This window comes from Panthera pardus, unplaced genomic scaffold (assembly GCF_024362965.1).
Source record: "Panthera pardus isolate Hobbes unplaced genomic scaffold, ASM2436296v1 HiC_scaffold_25, whole genome shotgun sequence".
Classification (NCBI taxonomy): domain Eukaryota; kingdom Metazoa; phylum Chordata; class Mammalia; order Carnivora; family Felidae; genus Panthera; species Panthera pardus.
Window position 1 is genome coordinate 90,114,766 of NW_026526821.1, and position 23,449 is coordinate 90,138,214.

A 23,449-nucleotide genomic window follows, 5' to 3' on the forward strand; every position below is an offset into this window, starting at 1 on the left:
CAGGCACTGTTCTATGTGCTTTACATACAAGGTGTATTTAATCCTCATATAAACCCTATGAGGCAGTTATTCTTATTAGCCCTATTTTGTAAATGAAAAAATTGTGGAATAAAAAGTTTAAATAATTTGTTGAAGTCACACAGTTCTTCAGTAAAATGTAAAAATCCAATTGGATAGTTAAATAAATAGTGATGAATTTATATAGTAAAATGCCTCACAGCTATTAAAAAGAAATGTGTTAGATCTCTATGTGCCAATATGGAGAAAATTACTGGATAATTAGAGAAATGAAAAAATAAAAATGCAGACAGAATATAGGTACATTTTTAGGAAAGTATTAATAACAATAATAATGTTACATATATGTCCATGTCCATATGTGTAAGGACAATGATTCAGCAGAATGTGCCCTACATAGCTGATGGTGGTTATCTCTGGAGAGAGTAGAATTTTGGGTCATTCTGAACCATCTATATTATACTCCCGCAATGTTTAAATTTGTACAACTTGTAATAAAAAAAATGTTAAAATGACCAGATAAAAGCTACCACAAAGAGAGCTGGGCTGGATCTTCAGCTACATTTTAAAACAAAGAAAAAATGAACAAGTTAGACCAAGCAAGAAGAGCCGAAAGGAATTACCACTTATGTGGCTGCAAGAAAATATATAATAGGCTCTATAGTCTGAACGTTAAAAGAACACCTTAACTGATACAAATGTGATTTAATCTTTTCCTTTTAGATTTTATTAAAAACCATTCTAAAATGTGTATCTAGGGGCGCCTAGGCGGCTCAGTCGGTTAAGTGTCCGACTTTGGCCCAAGTCATGATCTCGCTGTGCTGACAGCTCAGAGCCTGGAGCCTGCTTTGGATTCTGTGTCTCCTTCTCTCTGCCCCTCCCCCATTCCTGTGTTGTCTCTCTCTCAAAACTGAATAAACATTAAAAAAAATTTTTAATAAAGTTTTAAAATGTGAGTCTACTTTCTTCATTTCCTTTTTTTAACGTTTATTCAGTTTTGAGAGAGAGAACAAGAGAGAGAGCGCAAGTGAGCACGAGCTGGGGAGGGGTAGAGAGAGAGGGGAACAGAGGATCTGAAGCAAGTTCCACGCTGATAGCAGAGCCCAATGTGGGGCTCGAACTCATGGATCATGAGACCATGACCTGAACCGAAGTCGGACACTAGACCAACTGAGCCACCCAGACACCCCTACTTTCTTAATCTCTAAATTCATTGTTATTTTGATGATTCTGGACCTTGCAGTCTCTGAGTCATCTTTACAATTAGTTTTCACTGTGCAGGACTGCATTAAAGGAGGCAGAATTTAGACCAATTGAAGGACATATTCTCATAGTTACTTTTTTTTTTTTTTTTTTAACGTTTATTTACTTGAGAGACAGAGCATGAACGGGGTAGGGTCAGAGAGAGAGGGAGACACAGAATCGGAAGCAGGCTCTAGGCTCTGAGCCATCAGCCCAGAGCCCGACGTGGGGCTCGATCTCACGGACCGCAAGATCATGACCTGAGCTGAAGTCGGACGCCCAACTGACTGAGCCACCCAGGCGCCCCCTCATAGTTACTTTTTAAACAAATCTGCAATATCAACATTTCTCTGTAACCTGTCTCCTTCTCCAAAAGTGGAGTATAGACACTTTTTATTTAATTGATGATCATCGTTACCAGAGTTCAAAAAATATATATAAACAGACTTAAGAAGTATTTTAATTAATTCATGATATTCATGGGCTACAAAGGGAACCTATGAGTGTTTAAGATATGAACCTAACTATTTGAGTTGATGTCAGAGAGGGTGACTATCACCTGTCCCAAATCATTTTTCCCCCAATCATTCACTTATTTTTTCAGGAAACATTTATTGAGGATCTTCTATGTGCCAGGCAGAATGATACATGGTGATATAAAGATGCATTAGACACAGTCTTATCCTCAGGTACCTTACAGTCCACTTGGGACCTGGCCATTAAAAACAAATCTCAGAAATATTAAACCACCCATGTGCGATAATTTTCAAAAATATTAACAAGACTAGCTAACTTTTACTGAACATTTATTATACATTAAGTAATTAACACACATGATCTCATTTAATCCCCAGAACTACTGCATAGGGCAGGATTAATAACTAAGGCTTAGACACTAAGTACCTTGCCCAAAGTTGCATAGCTAGTGAGTGACAGAACTGTAATTAAGACTCAGGCAACCTTATTCCAGAGCATTCATCCTTTTGAGAATAAGAGAAGTTGCTTTTGCTAATCCCTCCATAAGGACACCAAGATGAGATAAACATCAATGGAATAAAAAGAATTAATTATGAGGAAAGTAGAGGCACACTGGGAAGATTTCAAACTATGAACCGTACATACACTTAACCCATGAAGAGGAATTACAAGTAATTTATGGAATGATGTATTATTTATAAGCAAATAGGAAGTTACTGGAAGAATCATCAGCAGTGACACAAAGCAGAAAGCGTCTTTCCTAAATGTAAAAGCTCTTCTATACAGCTCTGCTCCCTAACTATTCTAAATAAAGGCACCATGTAGAGAGTACTCTGAGCTCTGTGCCACTAGAGATACAGTAAATTCTTTCTGGATACAGTCACTGAAGAGAGAAGAGGACATAGTCCATGCCTGATATCCATGGCCAAAGAGAAAGAAAAAGAGCTTCTCTCTCAGATTCAGCTTGAAAACCTACTAGGGAGGACTCTGGTGGCCTAAGGAACTATGATGGCCTGACTTGGGTCATGGTCCTCTCTGAGACCAGGAAGGTAGAGGTGTTACTAGAGAATGGGGATTCAGCGGATGCTCAGCAGACCAAGAACCATCTCCACAGGTACCACTGTCATCAATTCATTCAACAAATACCTCCTATAATCTAGGATATGTTACACACCGGGACATAGAAATGAGTAAGACAAATTCCTAATCCCAGGGCAATTATAGTTTAATGCAAAAAGAAAAGATATGAGGTAGTTTACAGATTAGATGAGAAAACACAATTATCACACAGTAAAACAATGGTGAACAATTCTCCATGGCATATAATTAAGAGCTAAATCATTTGGTACAGACCACAAATGATGTCACTGTTCCAAGGAGAGAAAAATCCATATAGTAATCAGTAGCATGAAGTAGGACTTAAGGGAGGGGGAGGATTTGGCTGGAAGAGATTAAGGGAGGGAACTCAAGAGAGAAGAGGGAATTCAAAGGAAAAGACTACTATAAGTGGAGAGATGGAGAGGGAAACACATTCAGTGAGGAGACTGGCTTGAGAAAAGCAGAGCGTGCCAAGTAGGTGAGAGTTCGTTAACCACACAGCTAAGGCTGGTACCCTCCCTCCTGGACCAGAACAATGTCAATGGCCTCATGATGCTGGAAGGATCCACATGTGTCAGGATTTGAGGGGAAACACACCCTTAGTTACTAACTCTTTGACCTAATTAGCGGGTTATCCAAGTGTGACCAGGAAGAGATCAATGGTGTCAAAACAGTGGGCTCCTCCCATGTGCACAACCTTGGAGAAGGCCAAGGGCCAGAAAGGGCCGCTGACGGGTGAACAATAACTTGCGTATTGGTTAAATTAAAACTGGTTAAGAACCTCTTAAACTCCATAATTTGGGAATCTCTACTTGACTTTCTGACTAAAATTTTTTCATAAATTTCTGTTGTCTTAGAATGAAATCTAAATGTCTTCAAATGGCATATATGGCTTTTCTTGATCTAATCCTTGCCTACCTTTACAGACTCACTCTTGCCTCTGCCTGACAGGCTCTAGTCATAGGGAACCATGGGCACTTCCCTGAAAATTGATTTACCTTGCTTTCTCATGCCCCCAGGTCTCCTTTTTGAGTGCCCTTTTCCTTCTTCCTCTGCATGACTAATTTCTACATGTCCTTTAACACTCAGTTTGAATATTTTCTGTTCTGGGAAGTTTAGAATTATTAGTGATTTATGTAGGATTTATTGGCAGGGGCCTGGGCACCAGAGGTTGCTGGTCAGCTGGCAGGCTGGGGACACCAGGATTGGGAAGCTGGCAACTAAGAACTCTATCATGGGGAGGTGGGAAGGATGCAGGAGGCAGGGTGTGTGTGAGCTGAGACTCTAATCCCCTGGCACATCCTCCATTGTTCTATCAAACTTAACTTATAAAATATAAATCCAAAGATAAAATTATGAAGAAATTCAAGAGAGCAACCAAAGAGCATTAAATCCTAAGCATAGGGTCTTTCTGAATGCACGGCCCTGTGTGACTGTGTGCTCATAAACCTATGAAGCCAGCCCTGTGTATAAATCTGTTCATTCAGCATTGGTTATAATAGCAAAGTGTAACAAACCAAATTGTTTGTTAATAAGTGATTAAACAAACAAACTATGGTCCAACCACACAAAAAAAATCATGCAGCCAGTAAAAAATAAGACAGATCTACAGATACTAACACAGATAGCTGTCCAACACACAAAGAAGGTTATAGAATATTACATATAGCGTGATCCCATTAGAATAGTAAATACATACTTAATATATATTTAGTATGTATAGGTCTATATATACACCTGGAAACACTTGTCTGAACTGTAGTGAAGTCTGTTGGTTTCTTTTCATTGAAGAACAAAAAGACCATGGAAAATAATCTTCCTGACTACTTATTAAAATTCTTTTTACCTTTTCCTTTCATTCTTACCATCGCTGCTAGGCTCTTCAACAGGGGATACTGAGTCCATACACTCTAGGACTCCCTCTGTGATCTCAACCACCTGAAGTCTCCTGACCCTTACTAGGTCTGTATCTTTCAATCCTTCCTCCAATTGTTTGACCACCTCTTTTCCAGGCTGAGAAGTCAGAACAGTAATCTGGAAATAAATTCAAGAATCAATATATCTACTTTCCCTGATGTACACACTGAAGGATATAATAGATCACATATGAAGGATAAACACAGCAGAAAACTTTGGCAGTGGCTATTGTCTTTAAGACAAAGAAGAGGGTTTCATGGCAACTTAAGAATCAAATTTCATTTACCAGATTGTGGTGGGAGAGATCTGGTGGGACAAATCCTCACAGGACCCTTCCAAACAGGTGGGACCTACCCCAGAAAGTGACCAGTGAGAAGTCATCCCTGTTTTAGTTTTTTAAAATTGCTTGAAGCACTGGCAGCGTCTCTCATGCTAAAAATGCTTTAATGTTATAAGGTAACAAAGGAAAGAAAATCCTTAAATTCCAATCACTAAGTGTGTATTAAATATCAGAGAGTCTCAATGCTTCTTTCTCATGGTGGTGCTTCCACACAGACTTCTCTCCTTGTTCAACTTGGATACAGGTAAACTGTTTCTTTTGCTCTCAACTCTAAAATGTACTTACTCTAGATCAGTATAGCTAACCTGAAGGAATATTGAGGTGTTTGTGTATAATCTGAATATTTTATTCCACCTGAATGAATATACTATATGTTTTCATTAGCAGTTTTGTCTTGAATTTTAAAATCTGGAAGGCAAATATTAAATATATACAATTCTCTTTTGTACTTGGGACTTTTTTTTTTGGTGCTTAGACATTTTTAATTAAAGAAGAAGAATGCAGATAAAAGCAGCTATTTTTTAAACTCATCTGTTTGATGCTTGCTGTTTTTGGAGACTGAATGTGTTTTTAACTAACAGCACTCACCCACCCAGTGGAGTATTGAGGCATGACTTACTTATATATTTTTAAGATTATCTTAGTCTGCACTATAATTTTAGCAGTCTTTAAATTTGCACATTTGCTAAGTCTAAGAAAATTTATTCAATTAGATGCCAAGATTTGACTAACAACAACTGTAAATTCTTTTTTTTTTTTTTTTTTTTTTAAGTAGGCTTCACACCTAGCACAGAGCCCAATGCACAGCTTGAACTCATGACCCTGGGATCAAGAACTGAGCTGAGAAGAAGAGATGGACACTTAACCCACTGAGCCACCCAAGCATCCCATCAATTATAAATTCTTTTTTTTAATTTTAATTTTTATTTTTTTTTAAATTTTTTTTTTTAACGTTTATTTATTTTTGAGACAGAGAGAGACAAAGCATGAATGGGGGAGGGTCAGAGAGAGGGAGACACAGAATCTGAAACAGGCTCCAGGCTCTGAGCTGTCAGCACAGAGCCCGACGCGGGGCTCGAACTCACGGACCGCGAGATCATGACCTGAGCCGAAGTCGGCCGCTTAACCGACTGAGCCACCCAGGCGCCCCAATTATAAATTCTTAAGGATGCCCAGTAAATATAAATATAGACACTGATCTAGCCAGTTTAGCAATTGCTTCGTAAGTTCCAAAAATCCAGAGGCAGACGGCATATTCAGATTTTATTTTGATTTCAGTTTTCATTATAATTCATGTGAGCCCATATTTTTAGCGTCCCTCTCTATGCCTAGCTCTGTATTAAGAATTGCACGGGCTAGAGGAAAAATGGAACATATCTCTGCCTGCAGGGAGATGAAAATCTAGCCTTGAAAATTACCTTCGAAGTGTATGAAACAGAGAAAAATATAAGGATGACAAATAATGAAGCATCCAGAGGGACTGAAATGGGCTTAGAGTCCTAAGGCCAGGATCTCTTACCTCCAGGGAAGTGTAGCTCAGAGCTGCACCTGTGGCCACGTGTCTGGTGTACTGTTTGAACTGCTGGAGCCCATCCTCTACTGCCAGCTGCACAGAAGTGCTGTGTGGTCTGAAACAGCCTTCTTTCTGCAACGTGCGGAGTTCTGAGATGCAGGCCTGCAGCCTAGCAAAGTTCCCTTTCACTTGCTGCAGAGAAAAATGAATGAAAGATGCACATCTTTAGTGGCCCAGGTTCCAGATTAATTGGCAGTCTAACTTAATTACTAATTACTCCTCAGGGGTCTCTTCCCTTCCTGAAACCTGCTTATTTGACCAATATCTACTCAGTGCCTACTATGTTCCAGGCACTGCACTAAAATCTTCCATACACCAGAGAAAAGAAAATTTGTAGCCAAAGGGCTTTGATTACATGGAGTTACCAGAAACAGGAAAGGAAGTGTTGGAACTCATTCACTCACCCAAAGGAAAGTTTAGTTGTGACTGCTGAGTTTAACTTTGGGGTGGTCTGCAAACTGGAGGCCTAGCAGGGTCACTCTCAAACATTATCTTCATTTCTAGGCACTGGGAGCTTCTCTACTTCCCAGAAATGAGGATTCTGATGTGGTTGATCATTTCAGAACTGATAAGGTCCTACCCAGTCTGCTCCTCAGGATCACTTCAGTAAAGAAGAGGTGCTTGGCTCAGTCTGCAGTCAGCTCAAGGAGCCAACAGGTAAACCTCTTGGTTCTCCTCACCCCCCTTTATAAAAAGTTGCTATCAACTTTTTATATATATATAATATATATAATACATAATATAATATATATAATATACAATATTAATATAATTATATATTTATAATTATATAATATAATATAGAATATAGAATATAATTATATATTATATATTTATAATATATAATTAATATATTAATATATTTATATTATATAATTATATATAATTATATATTAATATATTAATATATATTTATATTATATTATTATATTATTATATAATTATATATTAATATATATTAATATATATTAATATATAATTAGATGGGAAGATATATATTAGATATATATTAGATATATATTAGATGGGAAGATAAGAAACCTAGTCAAGAAAGCAATGAGAACAAATGAGACCATAGGTATAGACCAGAGGCCTTCAAGAATTTCTTTTCACGTACCCCCTAAAAGAATCTGATGAATGATTCGTTCATTCATTCATTCATTCCAAGTTTTTACTTAAATTCCAGTTAGTTAACATATAGTGTAATATTAGTTTCAAGAGAACTTAATGATTCATAACTTACATATAACACCCATACTCATCACAAATACCCTCCTTAATCCCCTTCACCTGTTTAACTCCCCCAACCCCTGCCCACCTCCCGTCCAGCAAGCCTCAGTTTGTTCTCTATGGTTAAAACTGTTTTATGGTTTGCCTCTCTCTTTTTCCCCCACTATGTTCATCTGTTTCGTTTCTTATTTTCCACATATAGGTGAAATCATAGTATTTGTCTTTCTCTGACTGACTTAATTTCACTTAGCATAATAGTCTCTAGCTCCATCCACACTGTTGAAAGTGGCAAGATCTCATCCTTTTTGATGGCTGAGTAATATTCCATTATATATTATATTATATTATATTATATTATATTATATTATATTATATTATATTATATTATATTATATTCACACACACCACAAATTCTCTCTGCATTCATCAGTTGATGGACATTTGGGCTCTTTCCGTAGTTTGGCTATTATTGATAATGCTGCTATAAATGTCAGGGTGCATGCTCCCCTTTGAATCTGCATTTTTGTATCCTTGGGTAAATACCTAGTAGTGCAATTGCTGGATTGTAGTTCTATTTTTAACTTGTTGAGGAGGCTCCATAGTGTTTTCCAGAATGGATGCACCAGTTTGCATACCACCAACAGTGTAAGAGGGTTTCCCTTTCTCTGCATCCTCACCAACACTTGTTGTTTCCTGTGTCATTCATTTTAGCTATTCTCATTGGTGTGAGGTGATATATCATTGTAGTTTTGATTTGTATTTCCATGATGATGAGTGATGTTGAGCATTTTTTCATGTTCTGTAAGCCACCTGCATATCTTCTTTGGAAAAATGTTTATTCATGTCTTCTGCCCATTGCTTAATTTTCTGCCCACTGTTTTTTGGGCGTTGAATTTGTTAATAAGTTCATTATATATTTTGGATACTAACCCTTTATCAGATATGCAATTTGCAAATATCTTCTCCCACTCCAAAGGCTACCTTTTAGTTTTGTTGATTGTTTCCTTCACTGTGCAGAAGCTTTTTATTTTGATGACATCCCAGTAGTTTAGTTTTTCTTTTGTTTCCCTTGTTTCAGGAGACACATACAGTAAGAAATTGTTACAGCCAATGTCAAAGAGGTTACTGCCTGTGTTCTCCTTCAGGATTTTGATGGTTTCCCGTCTCACATTTAGGTCTTTCATCCATTTGAATTTATTTTTGTGTATGGTATAAGAGAGTGGTCCAGTTTCATTCTTTTGCATGTTGCTGGCCAGTTTTCCCAACACCATTTGTTGAAGAGACTATCTTTTTTCCATTGGATATTCTTTCCAACTTTGTCAAAGATTAATTGTCCACATAGTTGTGGGTTCATTTCTGAGTTTTCTATTCTGTTTCATTGATCCATGTGTTTGTTTTTGTGCCAGTACCATACACTGTCTTGATCACTACAAGTTTATAATATAACTGGAAGTCTGGACTTGTAATGCCTCCAGTTTTCTTCTCTTTTTAAAGATTACTTTGGCTATTTGGGATCTTTTGTGGTTCCATACACATTTTAAGACTGTTTCTTCTAGCTCCATGAAAACTACTGGTGGTATTTTGATAGGGATTGCATTAAATATGTAGATTGCTTTGGGTAATATAGGCATTTTAAAATTTGTTTTTCCAATCCATGAGCATGGAATGTCTTTCCATTGTTTTGTGTCATCTTCAATTTCTTTCAACCATGTTTTATAGTTTTCAGAGTACAGATCTATTTATCTCTTTGGTTAGATTTATTCCTAGGTATCTTATGGTTTTTGGTGTAATTGGGATTGAGTGCACTTGGTTTCAATCAAATGGGATTGATTCCTTGATTTCTCCTTCTGTTGCTTCATTATTTGTATTGAAATGCAATAGATTTTGGTATGCTGAAATTGATATGTTTGATTTTGGTATGTTGTGTCCTGCAACTTTATGAAATTTGTGTATCAGTTCTAGCAGTTTTTTGGTGAGTATTTTGGGTTTTCTATATAAAGTATTATGTCATCTGCAAATAGTGAAAGTTTGATTTATTCCTTGTCAATTTGTATACCTTTTATTTCTTTTTGTTGTCTAAATGCTGAAGCTAGAACTTTCAGAACTATGTTAAATAACAGTGGTGAGAGTGGACATTCCTGTCTTGCTCCTGACCACAAATGAAAAGATCTGTTTTTCCCCATTGAGATTATTAGCTGTGGGCTTTTCATATATGGCCTTTATTATGTTGAGATTTGTTCCCTCTAATCTTACTTTGTTGAGGGTTTTCATCATGGATGGATGTTGTGCTTTGTCAAATGCTTTTTCTGAATCAACTGAAAGGATCATATGATTTTTATCCTTTCTTTTATTAATATGGTGCATCATGTTGATTGATTTACAAATACTGAACCACCCTTGTAGCCCAAGAATAAATCCCACTTGGTCATGGTGAATGATTCTTTAATGTACTGCTGGATTCAATTTGCTAGTTATTGAGAATTTTTGCATCAATGTTCATGAGGGATACTGGCCTGTAGTTCTCTTTAAAAAATTTTGTTTTTTGGGGGCACCTGGGTGGCTCAGTCAGTTAAGCATCTGACTTTGGCTCAGGTCATGATCTCGTGGTCCCTAAGTTTAAGCCCGTGTCAGGCTCTGTGCTGACAGCTTGGAGCCTGGAACCTGCTTCAGATTCTGTATCTCCCTCTCTCTCTACCTCTCCCCTGTTCATGCTCTCTCTGTCTCTTGAAAATAAATAAACACTTAAAAAAAAAATTTATCTTTGAGAGAGAGAGAGAGAGACAGAGAGAGCGAGCAGGGGAGGGGCAGAGAGAGAGAGGGAGAGAAAGAATCCCAAGCAGCCTCTGTGGCCATGAGCGCAGAGCCGGAGGCAGTGCTCAAATCCACAAACCATGAGATTATGACCTAAACCGAAACCAAGAGTCAGGTGCTTAACGGACTGAGTCATCCAGGCACTCCTGCATTTTTATTTTGAAAACTGAAACAAAAAGCTTGTTTCCTGTAATTAAAATTTTTTTTTTACTAGGATGACCTCCTGATAGTTCTGCAAGGGGATACAATAATCTTTAGGGAAGGGAAATGATCTTCCAAAAAGTCCTGAAAATATTGCCTATTTTGTATTGGAAAATTCTGCCAAATGCAATGGTTTTGGAAATATTGGAAATTAAGCCGTTCTTTCTTACATTAACCAAATAATAGGCCACTTACTGCTTGAGAACTCTCCTGGTTGATAACTTGCTGTAGCAGGAGGCCATGCACCCAATTTATCTAAAAGACAACTTCATTTAGAAACAAGCTAAACAGAAAGTAGGCTAAAACATAACTATGCATTATATCTATATCCCTTGAAAATGGAATCTGATCTCTCAGGAACTCACTTTGATTCTGGAAGTGATTTTAAAATGCAGGCTTTGCAGAAACATTAATTGTCTAGAATGTGAAGAGCTCATATAGCTTGGTTGAGAAACAGTTTCTGTACATCAAATGTTGATAATAGACTGATGAATTCTACAGAAAGTCTCATATTCTTAGCTCTTTTTCCTCATGAATTGCCTAGGCAACATTCTATACAGCAACAGTGTAAATTGTTTTGACTTGAGTTCCAAATCCAAAAGATTAGGTCAGGGACCTATAGGGAGCTGTTAGATAAAGAGGGAGAAAATAGGTGGTAGGAAGATGAGGCCTGGTGCCTCTGAGCAAATTACCTGCAGTCTGTAATGTGAGCAGTCAAATGTCACACCTCCTCCTCCCCCTTCCTTGGATGGAAACTTTGGGATTACCATTGTGGAAGATTTAAATGTGCTTTAGGAAGTTGCTGAGTTGAAATGTGGTCCAGAGAATCAGGTACTGAAGTTGCCTACAATATTGTTTGGAGTTATTATCTATTACATCACAAACTCAAGTTCTCTGTCTTATATGTCTGGGTGGTTTCAAGGTGCAGAGTGGAGACCCTGATTCAGTTAGACGGGCTTTGCACAGAGAGGTGGACGCTGGGATAAATGGGTAAGGACTGATGGATCCTCACTGCATTTCTTTCAGCTTTGTGTAGACTAGTGGTACAAATGTGCCTAGAGGATGTTCTTTTCCTAGATCTAGTACCAGTGTGTTCTCCTTGCTCTAGGCAGTTTAGGATAACTCAGACTGATGTCTCATTGGAAGTCAGATGAAAAAATTAGAATATACTTTAAGTCAGTGATTTTCAAAAATCTTTTTATCAAGTACAACTTTTTATTAAAAATTTACATAGAATCTCTATGCATACATTGCATTTTATCAGCACAAAGATATTTTTAATATCTTAATTTAAAATTTTCTGTATATAATACATGCACCTGGTTCAAAATTTAAGGGTTATAAAATGATATGTGGAAAAAAAATTACCTTTCCACTCTTACCCTTCAGCTAACCAGTGGTTTCCTGGAGGTAATCAACATTGCTACCTTGTTGGGTATCTTCCCAGAGATTTTTTCTTTACATGAAAGAAAATATAAAGGATAATTTTCTTCTTACCAAAATAAAAGAAACTATGATAGTCTTTTGTATCTTGATTTTGTTACATAGTATACTTGGACAATCATTTCATTCAATAGATAAAAAGTGTCTTAATTTTTATAGCTACAGAGTGTTCCATTAATGAATGGAACATAATTTTATTTAACCAATTCCCTATTGACATTAGATCACTTTCAATCTTTTGCTACTGCAAACAGTGCTGAAATGATAATACTTAAATCATTTTTTCACATATGAAAATATATCTGTAGGATAAGTTCCTAAAGCAGACTTGCTAGGTTAAAGGGTATGATACTGTCATCAAATTGCCCACCATAGAAATTGTGTTAATTTATACACCCATAAATGGCATGTAAGTGTGCCTGTTTCTTTAAAACCTCATGAATAGTAAGTTATTAACTTAAAAAATATCTCTGGAAATCATACAGGTGAAAAATAATAGCATCTCAATGTACTTTTAACTTTTCCTTTTGTTAAGTGACATTGGACATATTTTGATGTTGAAGGGCCATCTACATTTCCTTTTCTGAAAACTATCACATATATCATTTCTCATTTTCTATTGATTATTGATTCTATTACCTTATTGATTATGTAGTACTGTTTGTTTGTTTTTTTGCCAAGCACATATTTTCCATTTTATACAGCTGAATTTTATTAATCTTTTATTTTTGGAATTTGGGGTTTTGTGTTATTGTTAGAAAAGCCTTTCTTCCTCTGATATTTTCCCCCTTGCTCTGTGAGCTAATTATCAACACGTTGCCTCTCAGATCCAATTCACCCTTCAATATACCTCTGCAATAATGGACAGAATCCCTTTAAACATTTCTCCTTACATGGACCATGATGTTAAACATTTGAGTAGAGAGCACTGGAAGAACACTGCAGGAGGAAGACACTTTCCTGCTGAAAGTGATGGGGTGTGAGTACATCTGATAGTGCTCCACACATGGGCCGGAACTTGCAGAACCCTGATGTTACAGACTGAATGTTACATTCCCTTAAAATTCATATATTCAAGCCCTAATTCCCAATGTGGTGGCATTTAAAAGTGAGGCTTTTAGGAGGTAATTAGCTTTAGATGAGGTCATGAGGATGCAGTCTCCATGATGGGATTAGTGCCCTTATAAGAAGAGGAAGGACACCAGAGCTCTCTCTCTTCACATGCATGCACTGAGGAAAGGCTATCTGATCACACAGCAAGTATCTACTGTTTGGAAGGCAGAAGAGGGCTCTCACCAGAACCTGGCCATGTTAGCACCCTGATTTTGGACTTCTAGCCTCCCAGATTTTGAGAAAATAAATGTGTACTGTTTAAGCCATCTAGTCTACAGTATTTTGTTATGACAGCCTGAGCTAAGACACTGACAACCACCTAGCCGTGGCTTGGTGATCACCTTTCAGCCGTCCTCTTGGCATGGAGCCATGCTTCAGGCCTCCTGCCTGCACTAACGCCCCACTCCATCTTTCACCTCAGAGATCTGTCTCCTGTGATCCTCCCAGTGATACTGCTCTTTCCACACGGACACTGTCTGCTCTAGGCATCCTGTCATCTCCACTCTGCACACTGTGCACCAGTCATTGATTATAGTTCACCTACACATGGAGGATTGCAGTAACCATGGACCAGCTCTGGCTTGGGAAAACCAGTGAACTTCTCTGCATCAAGTGAGCTGCAGCTATACTCACTCCAACTGGATCCGAATTCCAGCCTTGGGAAAGGAGTCCACTTTTCAAGTTTATCCTTTCTTGAGATCACTCTCTCAGGTCTAAGATACCATAAAAAGTTCTCTTGCATCTTACTGTATAATTTTTTGTTCTATATAAGCCTTTATTGTCCTAATTAGAAATGTTTGTATTTGTTTTAGTTTTTATAACTACATGTTTATATAATTCCCTTATTTCTTTAGTACTATCCATTAATGAACAATGACAAAAATCTTCATTACAAACAATGACAAAATTTATATATTTCCTTTTCTTACTCTTCCCTTCCCTCTCCTGTAGCACTCAATTATAGTTTATTTTATTATCTTTACTGGAGTTTACTTTTATACTGTTTGATGTAATATATCCCTATTATTTGCCACTTTTAAATAATTTCATTTGAATGTCAGCTATAAAGAATGAGGAAATAAATGCGATAGCCAAATTAGACCCTATTTGTCCTAAAATTCCACTGTAGATCACACATGATTTAAATAATTCCTTTGTTCTAATGAAAAAATAAAAAGAATTGGTAAGATACTCACTGTAAGGGAATTTTTCTGAAATTCTGCTTTAAGAGGAGATTAATCATTTTGGTCAGATTATTTATATTAAGGGCACAATGGATATAAAAGGAATTCTAATATTTTAATTATGATTCCTCTGTCATTATTCCTTATAAAAGGTTCAGGGTTATTTGATTATACTCAGAAATTAAATATGAGGAGTATATTGAGGTATTCATCTTGGGCAAGATTTCCTACCTCTTTCACCATTATATTTTGAGCTAACTTTGCAGATTGAAAATATTAGATACTTATATAGGTTAGAGACAGAGGATTTAAGGTAACATTTTTCCTTAAACAAAGACCGGATTGTTTTATACATAAGGTAATGATGTTATTCCAGTAATTTTCTTGACCTTTTATCCAGGGTTGAATTTACTGCTTTTTTTGGCAGGGTTTTTGCCTTGCAATTTTTCTGAGTTACCAGTCAGGGGTTTTTAGAATAGAAAGGTCTGCCTTTCTTAATGGAGTGATGAAAGGATCATGGGATTTATCTAGGGCTAAATGTACTGAGGAGTGCCTGAGGCATATAACATAGTCACTTGAGAAAGGGAAAAAGAATCCTTTAACCTTTGGGACATGAGCTCATCTCCCAAAAAGCCTCCTATGCTGGATATATTTCATTTGCCCTTCTAGATCACTCTCTACTTTTATCTACCCCTGTTGCTGGACAGAAGTTGGATAAAGCCAAAAGTGATCACAGGAAAGACATGCACAAGGAAAATGGCACAACAGAGCAACATACATGCCACATGGCTGTAACATCATTATCATTCTCACTGTGTCCCCAGTGTGCTAGGAGGAATATCATTACTGGATTATAGAGAATTATACATTTTGTTTATCCATTCATTAGTTAACAGACATTCTGTTTCCAGTTTGGGGCTATTAGGAATAATGCTGCCATGAACATTCATGTAAATGTATTTGTGTGGACATATTTTCATTTCTGTTGGGTAGATTCTAAGGTGGAACTGTTGGGTTATATAGAAGGTGTATATCTAAATTTTTTAAGACATTGACAAACTATATTTTCTAAAGTGGTTGTTATCATTTTACCTTCCTGTCAGCAATGAATGAGGGTTGTAGTTTCTCTCCATTCTCACCAACACTTGGTATTGCCTGTCAGTATTGCCTGTCTTTTTAAGGATAGACATTCTAGTGAGGATGTAAAATGATCTTTGTTTCTCTTTAGCTTTTTATTTTGAAATAATTATAGATCCACAGAAAGTTGCAAAATTGTACAGAGAGGTCCTGTGTACCCTTCCCCCAGTTTCTTCCAGTGGTTACATATTATATAACTATAGCACAATTTTAAAACCAAGAAACTGACCTTGGTATAATGTTTGAATTGAGTTTTATACCACATTATCACACCTGTAGATTCACATCTTGCTAGAGGTTTGTCAAAGTTCTTGATCATTTTGAAGAATCAGCTGTTTATTTCACCAATTTTCTGTTTTCAATTTCATTCATTTATGTTCTTTACTACTTCCTACCTTCAGCTTGCTTTGGGTTTATTTTGCTACTCCTTTTCTAAGTTTCCTGAGATGGGATCTTATGTTACTGATTTGAAATTTTTCCTTTTCTAATGTAAGCATTTAATGCTATAAATGTCCCTCTCAGCACTGCTTTAGCTGGATTTCACAGATTTTGATGTGTATTTAAATTTTCATGCAATTCAATGTATTTTAAAATTTTCCTTTGACATTCCTTCTTTGATCCATGAGTTATCTAGAAATGTGTTGATCAGTTTCCAAGTGTTTGGAGATTTTACTGGTTTCTGTTTTTTTTGTTTTGTTCATTTATTTTTGAGAGAGAGAGAGAGGCAGAGAGAGAAGGAGGTAGAGAATCCCAAGTAGGCTCCAGGCTGTCAGCACAGAGCTCTATGTGTGGGGCTTGAACTCACAAACCATGAGAACATGGCCTGAGCTGAAATCAAGAGTCAAATGCTTAACCGACCGAGCAACCCAGGTGCCCCTGGAGATTTTACTGTTAAGTTTTTGCTATTAATTAATTAATTCATGAGAGAGAGAGAGAGAGAGAGAGAGCGCGCATGAGTGAGGGAGAGGGGCAGAGGAACAGAGAGAGAGAATCTTAAGCAGCTTCCATGCTCAGCACAGAGCTTGAGGTGGAGCTGGGTCCCATGACAATGGGGTCATGACCTGAGCATAAATCAGTCAGACACTCAACCCACTGAACCTCCCAGGCACTCCATGTTTCTCTCTAGTTTGATTTTGTCCTGGGCAGTGAACAAACTGTGTATGACTTCAATTCTTTCAAATTTGTTGAAGTTTCTTTTATGGCCAAGGATATGGTCTATTTTGATCAAGTGTTCTGTGGGTGCTTGAAAAGAATGTGTATTCCGGTATTGTTGAGTGGAGTAGTCTATAAATGTTGATTAGATCCTATTGGTTAATATTTTTCTACATCCTCATTGACTTTCTTTCTAGTTGTTCCATCAATTGTCAAGAGAAGGACATTCAAAGTCTCCAACTATCATTGTGGATTTGTCTATTTCTTATTTCAGTTCTATCAGTTTTTGTTTCATGTATTTTATAGCTCAATTGCTTAGTGTGTACACACGTGATATTGCTATGTCTTCTTCTTGGTTTGACTCTTTTATCATCATTTAATATTCCTTTCTATACCTGATATTCTTTGGTAAAGTCTACTTTATTTGATATATTAATACAGCCATTTCTGCTTTGCTCTGATTAATGTATCAGGGTATATCTTTTTTCATCCTTATACTTTCCACCTACTTAAAAAAATTTTTTTTTTCATGTTTGCTGTTGAGAGAAAGAGAAAGAGAAAGAGAGAGAGAGAGTAGAGAGAGAGGGAGACATAGAATCTGAAGCAGGCTCCAGGCTCTGAGATGTCAGCACAGAGCCTGATGTGGGGCTCGAACCCATGGACCACGATATCATGACATGAGCTTAAGTCAGGCGCTCCACTGACTGAGCCACCCAGGTTCCACAACTTTCCACCTACTTTTATTATAATTGATGTGACTTTGTTATAAATAGGATATATAGTTGGGTCATTTTTCCCCCACTCTGCAAATCTATTTCTTTTAATTGATATATTTAGACTATTTTCATTTAATGTAATTATTGGTATGTTTTAGCCTGCCAATTTTTTGATTTCTTTGTTTCCTCAGTTTTTGTTTCTCTGTTTTATCTATCTTACTGTGGGTTACTTAAATTTTTTAAACATTTTTTTATATTCCCATTTTGATTTATCTTTAGTGCTTGAGTGTTTTTGCATAGATTTTTAAGTGGTTTCTCTGAAGTACTACATTATATACATTCTTTATGTAGAAAGTCTCTTTACTTTCCCGTTTATAATGCAATTGTTTTAAGTATTTCCTCTATATACATTAACACCATATCAGACAATATTGTAAGTTTTTCTTTAACTGTCAAATATAATTTAGAAATCTCAACAGAAAGTCTATTGTATTTATCTGTATTTTATTCTTTCTGTTGTTCTTTCTTCCTTCTGGATATTCCAAGACTCTTTCTTTTATATTTTCTGTTTCAAGGACTTCCTTTAGGCATTCTGTTAAAATAGATCTGATGACAAATTGTCTTAGCTTTCTTTCATCTGAGAATATCTATATTTCTGTTTCATTCCTTAAGGATATTTTCACTGGATACAGAGTTCTGGGTTGACAGTTCTTTTTCTTTTAGCATTTGAAAAATGTGACACTTCCTCTGGCCTCCTTGGTTTCTGATGAAAAAAACTACTGTTCCTTATTTTTTTCTTTATAAGTAAGATGTCAGTGCTCTTTGAAGAGTTTGCCTTTAGTTTTTATAAGTTTAAATTATGATGTATCTTAGAACAAATTTATTTGCATTTATCCTGTTCGGGGCTCACCAGCTTCTTGAATCTTTAGGTTTATAACTTTTGCCAAATTTAGGAAAATTTCGATGATTATGTCTTTGAATATTTTTTTTCAGCTCCATCCTTCCCCTTTCCTCTTGAACTCTGATGGCACAAAGGTTAGATCTTTTGTTACAGTCTCACAAGTCCCTGAGGCTTTGTTCATTTTTTAAAGTCTATTTTCTGTTACTCAGATTGGGTAATTTCTATTTATCTTCACGCTCGTTGATTCTTTTCTCTGTCCTCTCCATTCTGTTGTTGAGACCATCCACTGAAGATTTTTGTTTTTTAAATTTCAGTTACTGTATTTTTCAGTTCTAAAATGTATATTTGGTTCTTCTTCTTTTTTTAAAAGTTTATTTATTTTTGGGGGGGAGAGGAGCAGAGAGAAAGGGACAGAGAGGGGCCTGGAGAGGTGCTAAGCAGGCTCTGCATTGTCAGCATGGAGCCTGATGCAGGGCTCAAACTCACAAACTGTGAGATCATGACCTGAGCCAAAGTTAAGAGTTGGATGCTTAATGAACTGAGCCTCTGAGGTGCCCCTATTTGGTTCTTTATTCTTCTTTTTCTTTGGTGAGACTTTCTATTTTTCCATCTGTCCGAGTACGTTCATAACTGCTTGCTGAAGCATTTTTACGACGGCTGCTTCAAAGTCTTTTTCAGCTAATTCCAACATCTGTGTCATCTCAGTGTTGGTGTCTGTTGTATCCTCATTCAAGTTGAGATTTTCCTGGTTCTTGATATAATAAGTGACTTTTTATTGTATTCTGGACATTTTGGGTATTAGAGGACTCTAGATCTTATTTAAACTTTTGCTTTAGCAGCACCCCCACCCCCCACCCTAATTCTGTGCTAATGAGGAGAGTGAGGTTTCCACATAATTATTACCAGGTGGCTTCTGATTACAGCCCAGAAGGGAGGGTGCCTTGTTACTTCTGGGTGAGAGTGGAAGTTCTGGCTTTCTACATGGCTCCCATTGACACCCTGGAATGGGGAAGCTAAATTACTGTCAGATGGGCATATAAGTCCTTGCTTTTCACTAGGTCTTCAGTGACATCACGCTGCCTTGGAAGCTAAAAGGTACCTCATGTAGAGGCCAGTTTGGGGCAACAGGCTTGAGCAATGGAATGTAGATTAAGGCAAAGGGCCCACAGTGACCCCAACCCTCTGGCTGATTACAGACCAGCCCATCAGGCAACCCACCTCGAAATGTCCATAAGCTGTAACTGACCAATAGGCTACTGAGAACCAGGCACAGTTACCAAAAAGGGGAAAATTCCATAATCCCCATACCTCCTTACCTTCCCATTTAAAAATGTTTATTCATTTTTGAAAGAGAGAGAGACAGAGCACAAGCAGGGGTGGGGCAGAGAGGGGGACACAGAATCTGAAGCAGGCTCCAGGCTCTGAGCCGTCATCACAGAGCCCGACAGGGGCTCAAACTCACGAGCTGCAAGATCATGACCTAAGCCAAAGCTGGATACTCAACCGACTGAGTCACCCAGGCGCTCCCTTACCTTCCCATTTTAAATACAGTCTCCACCCACTGCCTATTGCAGTCTTCCCTTTACTATCCTGCTTGCTGCTCCCTTGTGGTGTATTCAATAAACTTCTATCTCCTTTGTTCTGCCTCTGGTGAATCCTTTCACCAGATCGTCACATCACATTTGGGGGCCCCCTTCTGATTGAGAGAGACACCACACCTCACTTCTGCTCCCACATGGCCTTCAGTCTACCTCCTCAGACACCACCTCAGTAGGGAGGGGAGAGATGTCCTATTTATGTTGGGTAGGAGGGTGGGAGTCCAGGCTCTAATGTGGTTTCCATAGACCCTAGGGGGAGGAAGTCTTATTCCCTCTAGGTAGGGATAAAACTCGTGAATTTCCATTAGGCGTTCTCTGACTTTCCCAGCAGCAAGGCTACCTCAGGAAAGGGATGCACCAGAACCGCTTAAGTCTTTTACATCCCAGTGATTTATATAGGGGAGAAGGTGAAGATGTGCATTTCTTTGAGGAGGAGGAGGAGAGACAGTTGTCTGTGTATGAGAAAGCTTCATAAAAGCACTGCCCCGGGGCGCCTGGGTGGCGCAGTCGGTTAAGCGTCCGACTTCAGCCAGGTCACGATCTCGCGGTCCGTGAGTTCGAGCCCCGTGTCAGGCTCTGGGCTGATAGCTCGGAGCCTGGAGCCTGTTTCCGATTCTGTGTCTCCCTCTCTCTCTGCCCCTCCCCCGTTCATGCTCTGTCTCTCTCTGTCCCAAAAATAAATAAAAAATGTTAAAAAAAAAAAAAAAAAAAAAAAAAAAAAAAAGCACTGCCCCTGGCCCAGCATTTGCCTTCTTAAATCTCAGGGGATTTTTCACTGGAGTCCTATGGGGAACTGTAGAGAAAATATTTTCATGTTTCTTCACAGTTAGGCTTTCTGAGCAAAGAAAGCTGGAACCCTGGTTAAAGAACAAGTCTTGGAAATTAAAGGGTGATTTACTAGCCAGAGACTTCTGAAGACATTTAGACCTGTTTCCCTGTGTTTACATTTCAAAGGGGGATAAAAGGGGTCAGTTGCTTACATTCCAAAGGACTGTAAATCCCAAGGTTTCTCTCCCTCTCTGGAGTGGAGGAGGACAAGATGTGGTTTATTTACACTCTCAGATTAATAATTTTGGAGTTCCTCTTCTGTAGTATAAACTGTAGTTTCTCTCTCGATTGGATAGGGCCCCCCAAATGTGGGGTGGCAGTGGAGTGGAAGCCAGTGGTGCAGGAGGTGAAGGGATTCACCAGGGGCAGAAGTTTACTGCAAGGGAACAGCAGGCAAGACAGCAAAGGAGAGACTGCAATGAGGCAGTGGGTGGGAGGTGTATTTAAAAGGGGATGGTAAGGAGGTGTGAGGATATATGGAATTTTCCCTGTTTGGTAACTGTGCCTGGTTCTTTTTTTTTTTTTAATTTTAAAAATTAATTAATTTATTTTTGAGAGAAAGAGAGCACAAGTGGGGAAGGGGCAAAAAGAGAGGGAGACACAGAATATGAAGCAGGTTCCAGGCTCTGAGCTGTCAGCACAGAGCCCGAAACGGTGCTCAAACCTGAGAACCTCATGACCTGAGCTGCAGTTGGATGCTTAACAGACTGAACCACCCAGGCACCCCATTAAAAAAATGTTTTAAAATTTATTTTTATTTTTTTCTGGTTCTAAGTAGTCCATTGATCAGTTAAGACTTATGGATATTTTGAGGTGGGTTGCCTGATGGGCCTGTACACTGTATTCAGCCAGGTGGTTGTTGTGGGCTCTTCTGCCTTGATCAAATTTCCATGCTCAAACCTATTGTCTAAAAGTGGCCTCTACATAAACCCCTCATGTGCAGGATGACATCTGGCTCTCCCTGTGTTGCCTGTGGGGTACTGGGTGTGAGGAATGGGCACAGTTACTGCTTTAAGTCATAATAACTGTGATCTCTGTTCCAGAAACCTCATAGTTGTTTTCAGGATAAAATGATCAAATATAGATATACTCACCACAAAGGGAAGGATACATTCATGCTGATTTTGTACCATGTATAAGCTGAAGAGGGACATGCGGCTGGGGCCCATCAAGCTGCAGGCTAGACAGAAAAAGTTCTGCAGAGCCTCACAGAGGTTGGAGCAGATGTGAGCCCAGGACGGTAGAGCAATATGCACAATGAGAAGCCTTGGAGGTTGCTGGTAAATCTGCGTGGGAGTGGAGGGCCCTTTACCAGTACTTCGCCCATGATACATGCCAACCAGACCAGAGGTGGAACTGCAGTCACTACCTGGATGTTCTCTGTACCTATAGGGAAGGAAAGAGAAATCACTGCCTTTCATAAAACTGAATTATATGCTTGGTTGAAATGATGAACACAGTCCTAGAGGACTAAATCCAGAAAGGAGTCAGACTGGGGATTAAGTCAAGTTTCTCTAGGCTATCCCATCTTAACTCCCAAGGGATCTAGATATTTACCTATAACGTAAGGCTGAGACTGCTTACAGATGCTGAGTGGAACTAAACAAAAAGTGACACAAAGGCCAAATTTCAGTCTTAAAGTAAGCTACCTGCCCTCATAAACTTTATTTATGTATCGGCATTTATTGTTCTATTTTTTACAATTTGTTTCTATGACTGCCTCTCCCAATACATTGTGAGATTCCCAAGGGGGAAGAACCGGACTTGCCAACTTGATCTATCAGTGTTCAGCACAGTGTTTATTTGGTATGTAGGAACTTACTTTCTTTCTTTCTTTCTTTCTTTCTTTCTTTCTTTCTTTCTTTCTTTTTTTCCTTCCTTCCTTCCTTTTTTTCTTATTTATTTTTGAAAGAGAGAGAGAGAGTGCAAGAGAGCAAGCACAAGTTGGGGAGGGGCAGAAAGAAAGGCAGACACAGAATCTGAAGCAGGCTCCAGTCTCTGAGCTGTCAGCAGAGAGCCTGACGCGGGGCTCGAACTCAAAGCTGTGAGATCATGACATAAGCTGAAGACAGACACTTAACCAACTGAGCCACCCAGGCATGCCCAAATATCATTCTTAATGGTGATATTGAAAGCTTTCTATCTGACTAGGAGACTGCTAACACCACTTCAACACTGTAGTGAAGGCAGCAATAAGGCAAGATAAATAAATATGACACATAGCAGTGGAAGAAATAAAACTGTTATTATTTGTAAATGACAGGATTGTGTATATGGAAAATCTAAAAGAATTTATAATTTAATAGTTTCTCCCAAAAGGTCTCATCTTTTGTTAAATTTTATTCTTAGAGATCTTATTTTTTTAATGTTAACTTATATGACATCTTTTTAAATTTAATTGTTAGTTTATTGCTAATATATAGAAATAAAGTTGATTTTTGTACATTGATTTTGTATTTAACAACCCAGC

General features: G+C 38.0%; 1 protein-coding gene across 1 annotated transcript in view; it reads right to left on the bottom strand.

Moving 5' to 3' along the window:
* The window catches only part of M1AP (meiosis 1 associated protein), a 63,803-nt gene extending 41,442 nt beyond the window's left edge, over window positions 1–22,361 (bottom strand). Inside the window, exons 1-3 of the mRNA XM_053890860.1 lie at window positions 22,074–22,361; window positions 6,612–6,797; window positions 4,701–4,869 (exon numbers count right to left, since the gene is read on the bottom strand). Coding sequence (XP_053746835.1) covers window positions 4,701–4,869; window positions 6,612–6,797; window positions 22,074–22,313 — 595 coding nt within the window. The 5' untranslated portion in view covers window positions 22,314–22,361. The remainder of the gene's footprint in view (window positions 1–4,700; window positions 4,870–6,611; window positions 6,798–22,073) is intronic.
* Between the last annotated feature and the right edge of the window lie 1,088 nt (window positions 22,362–23,449).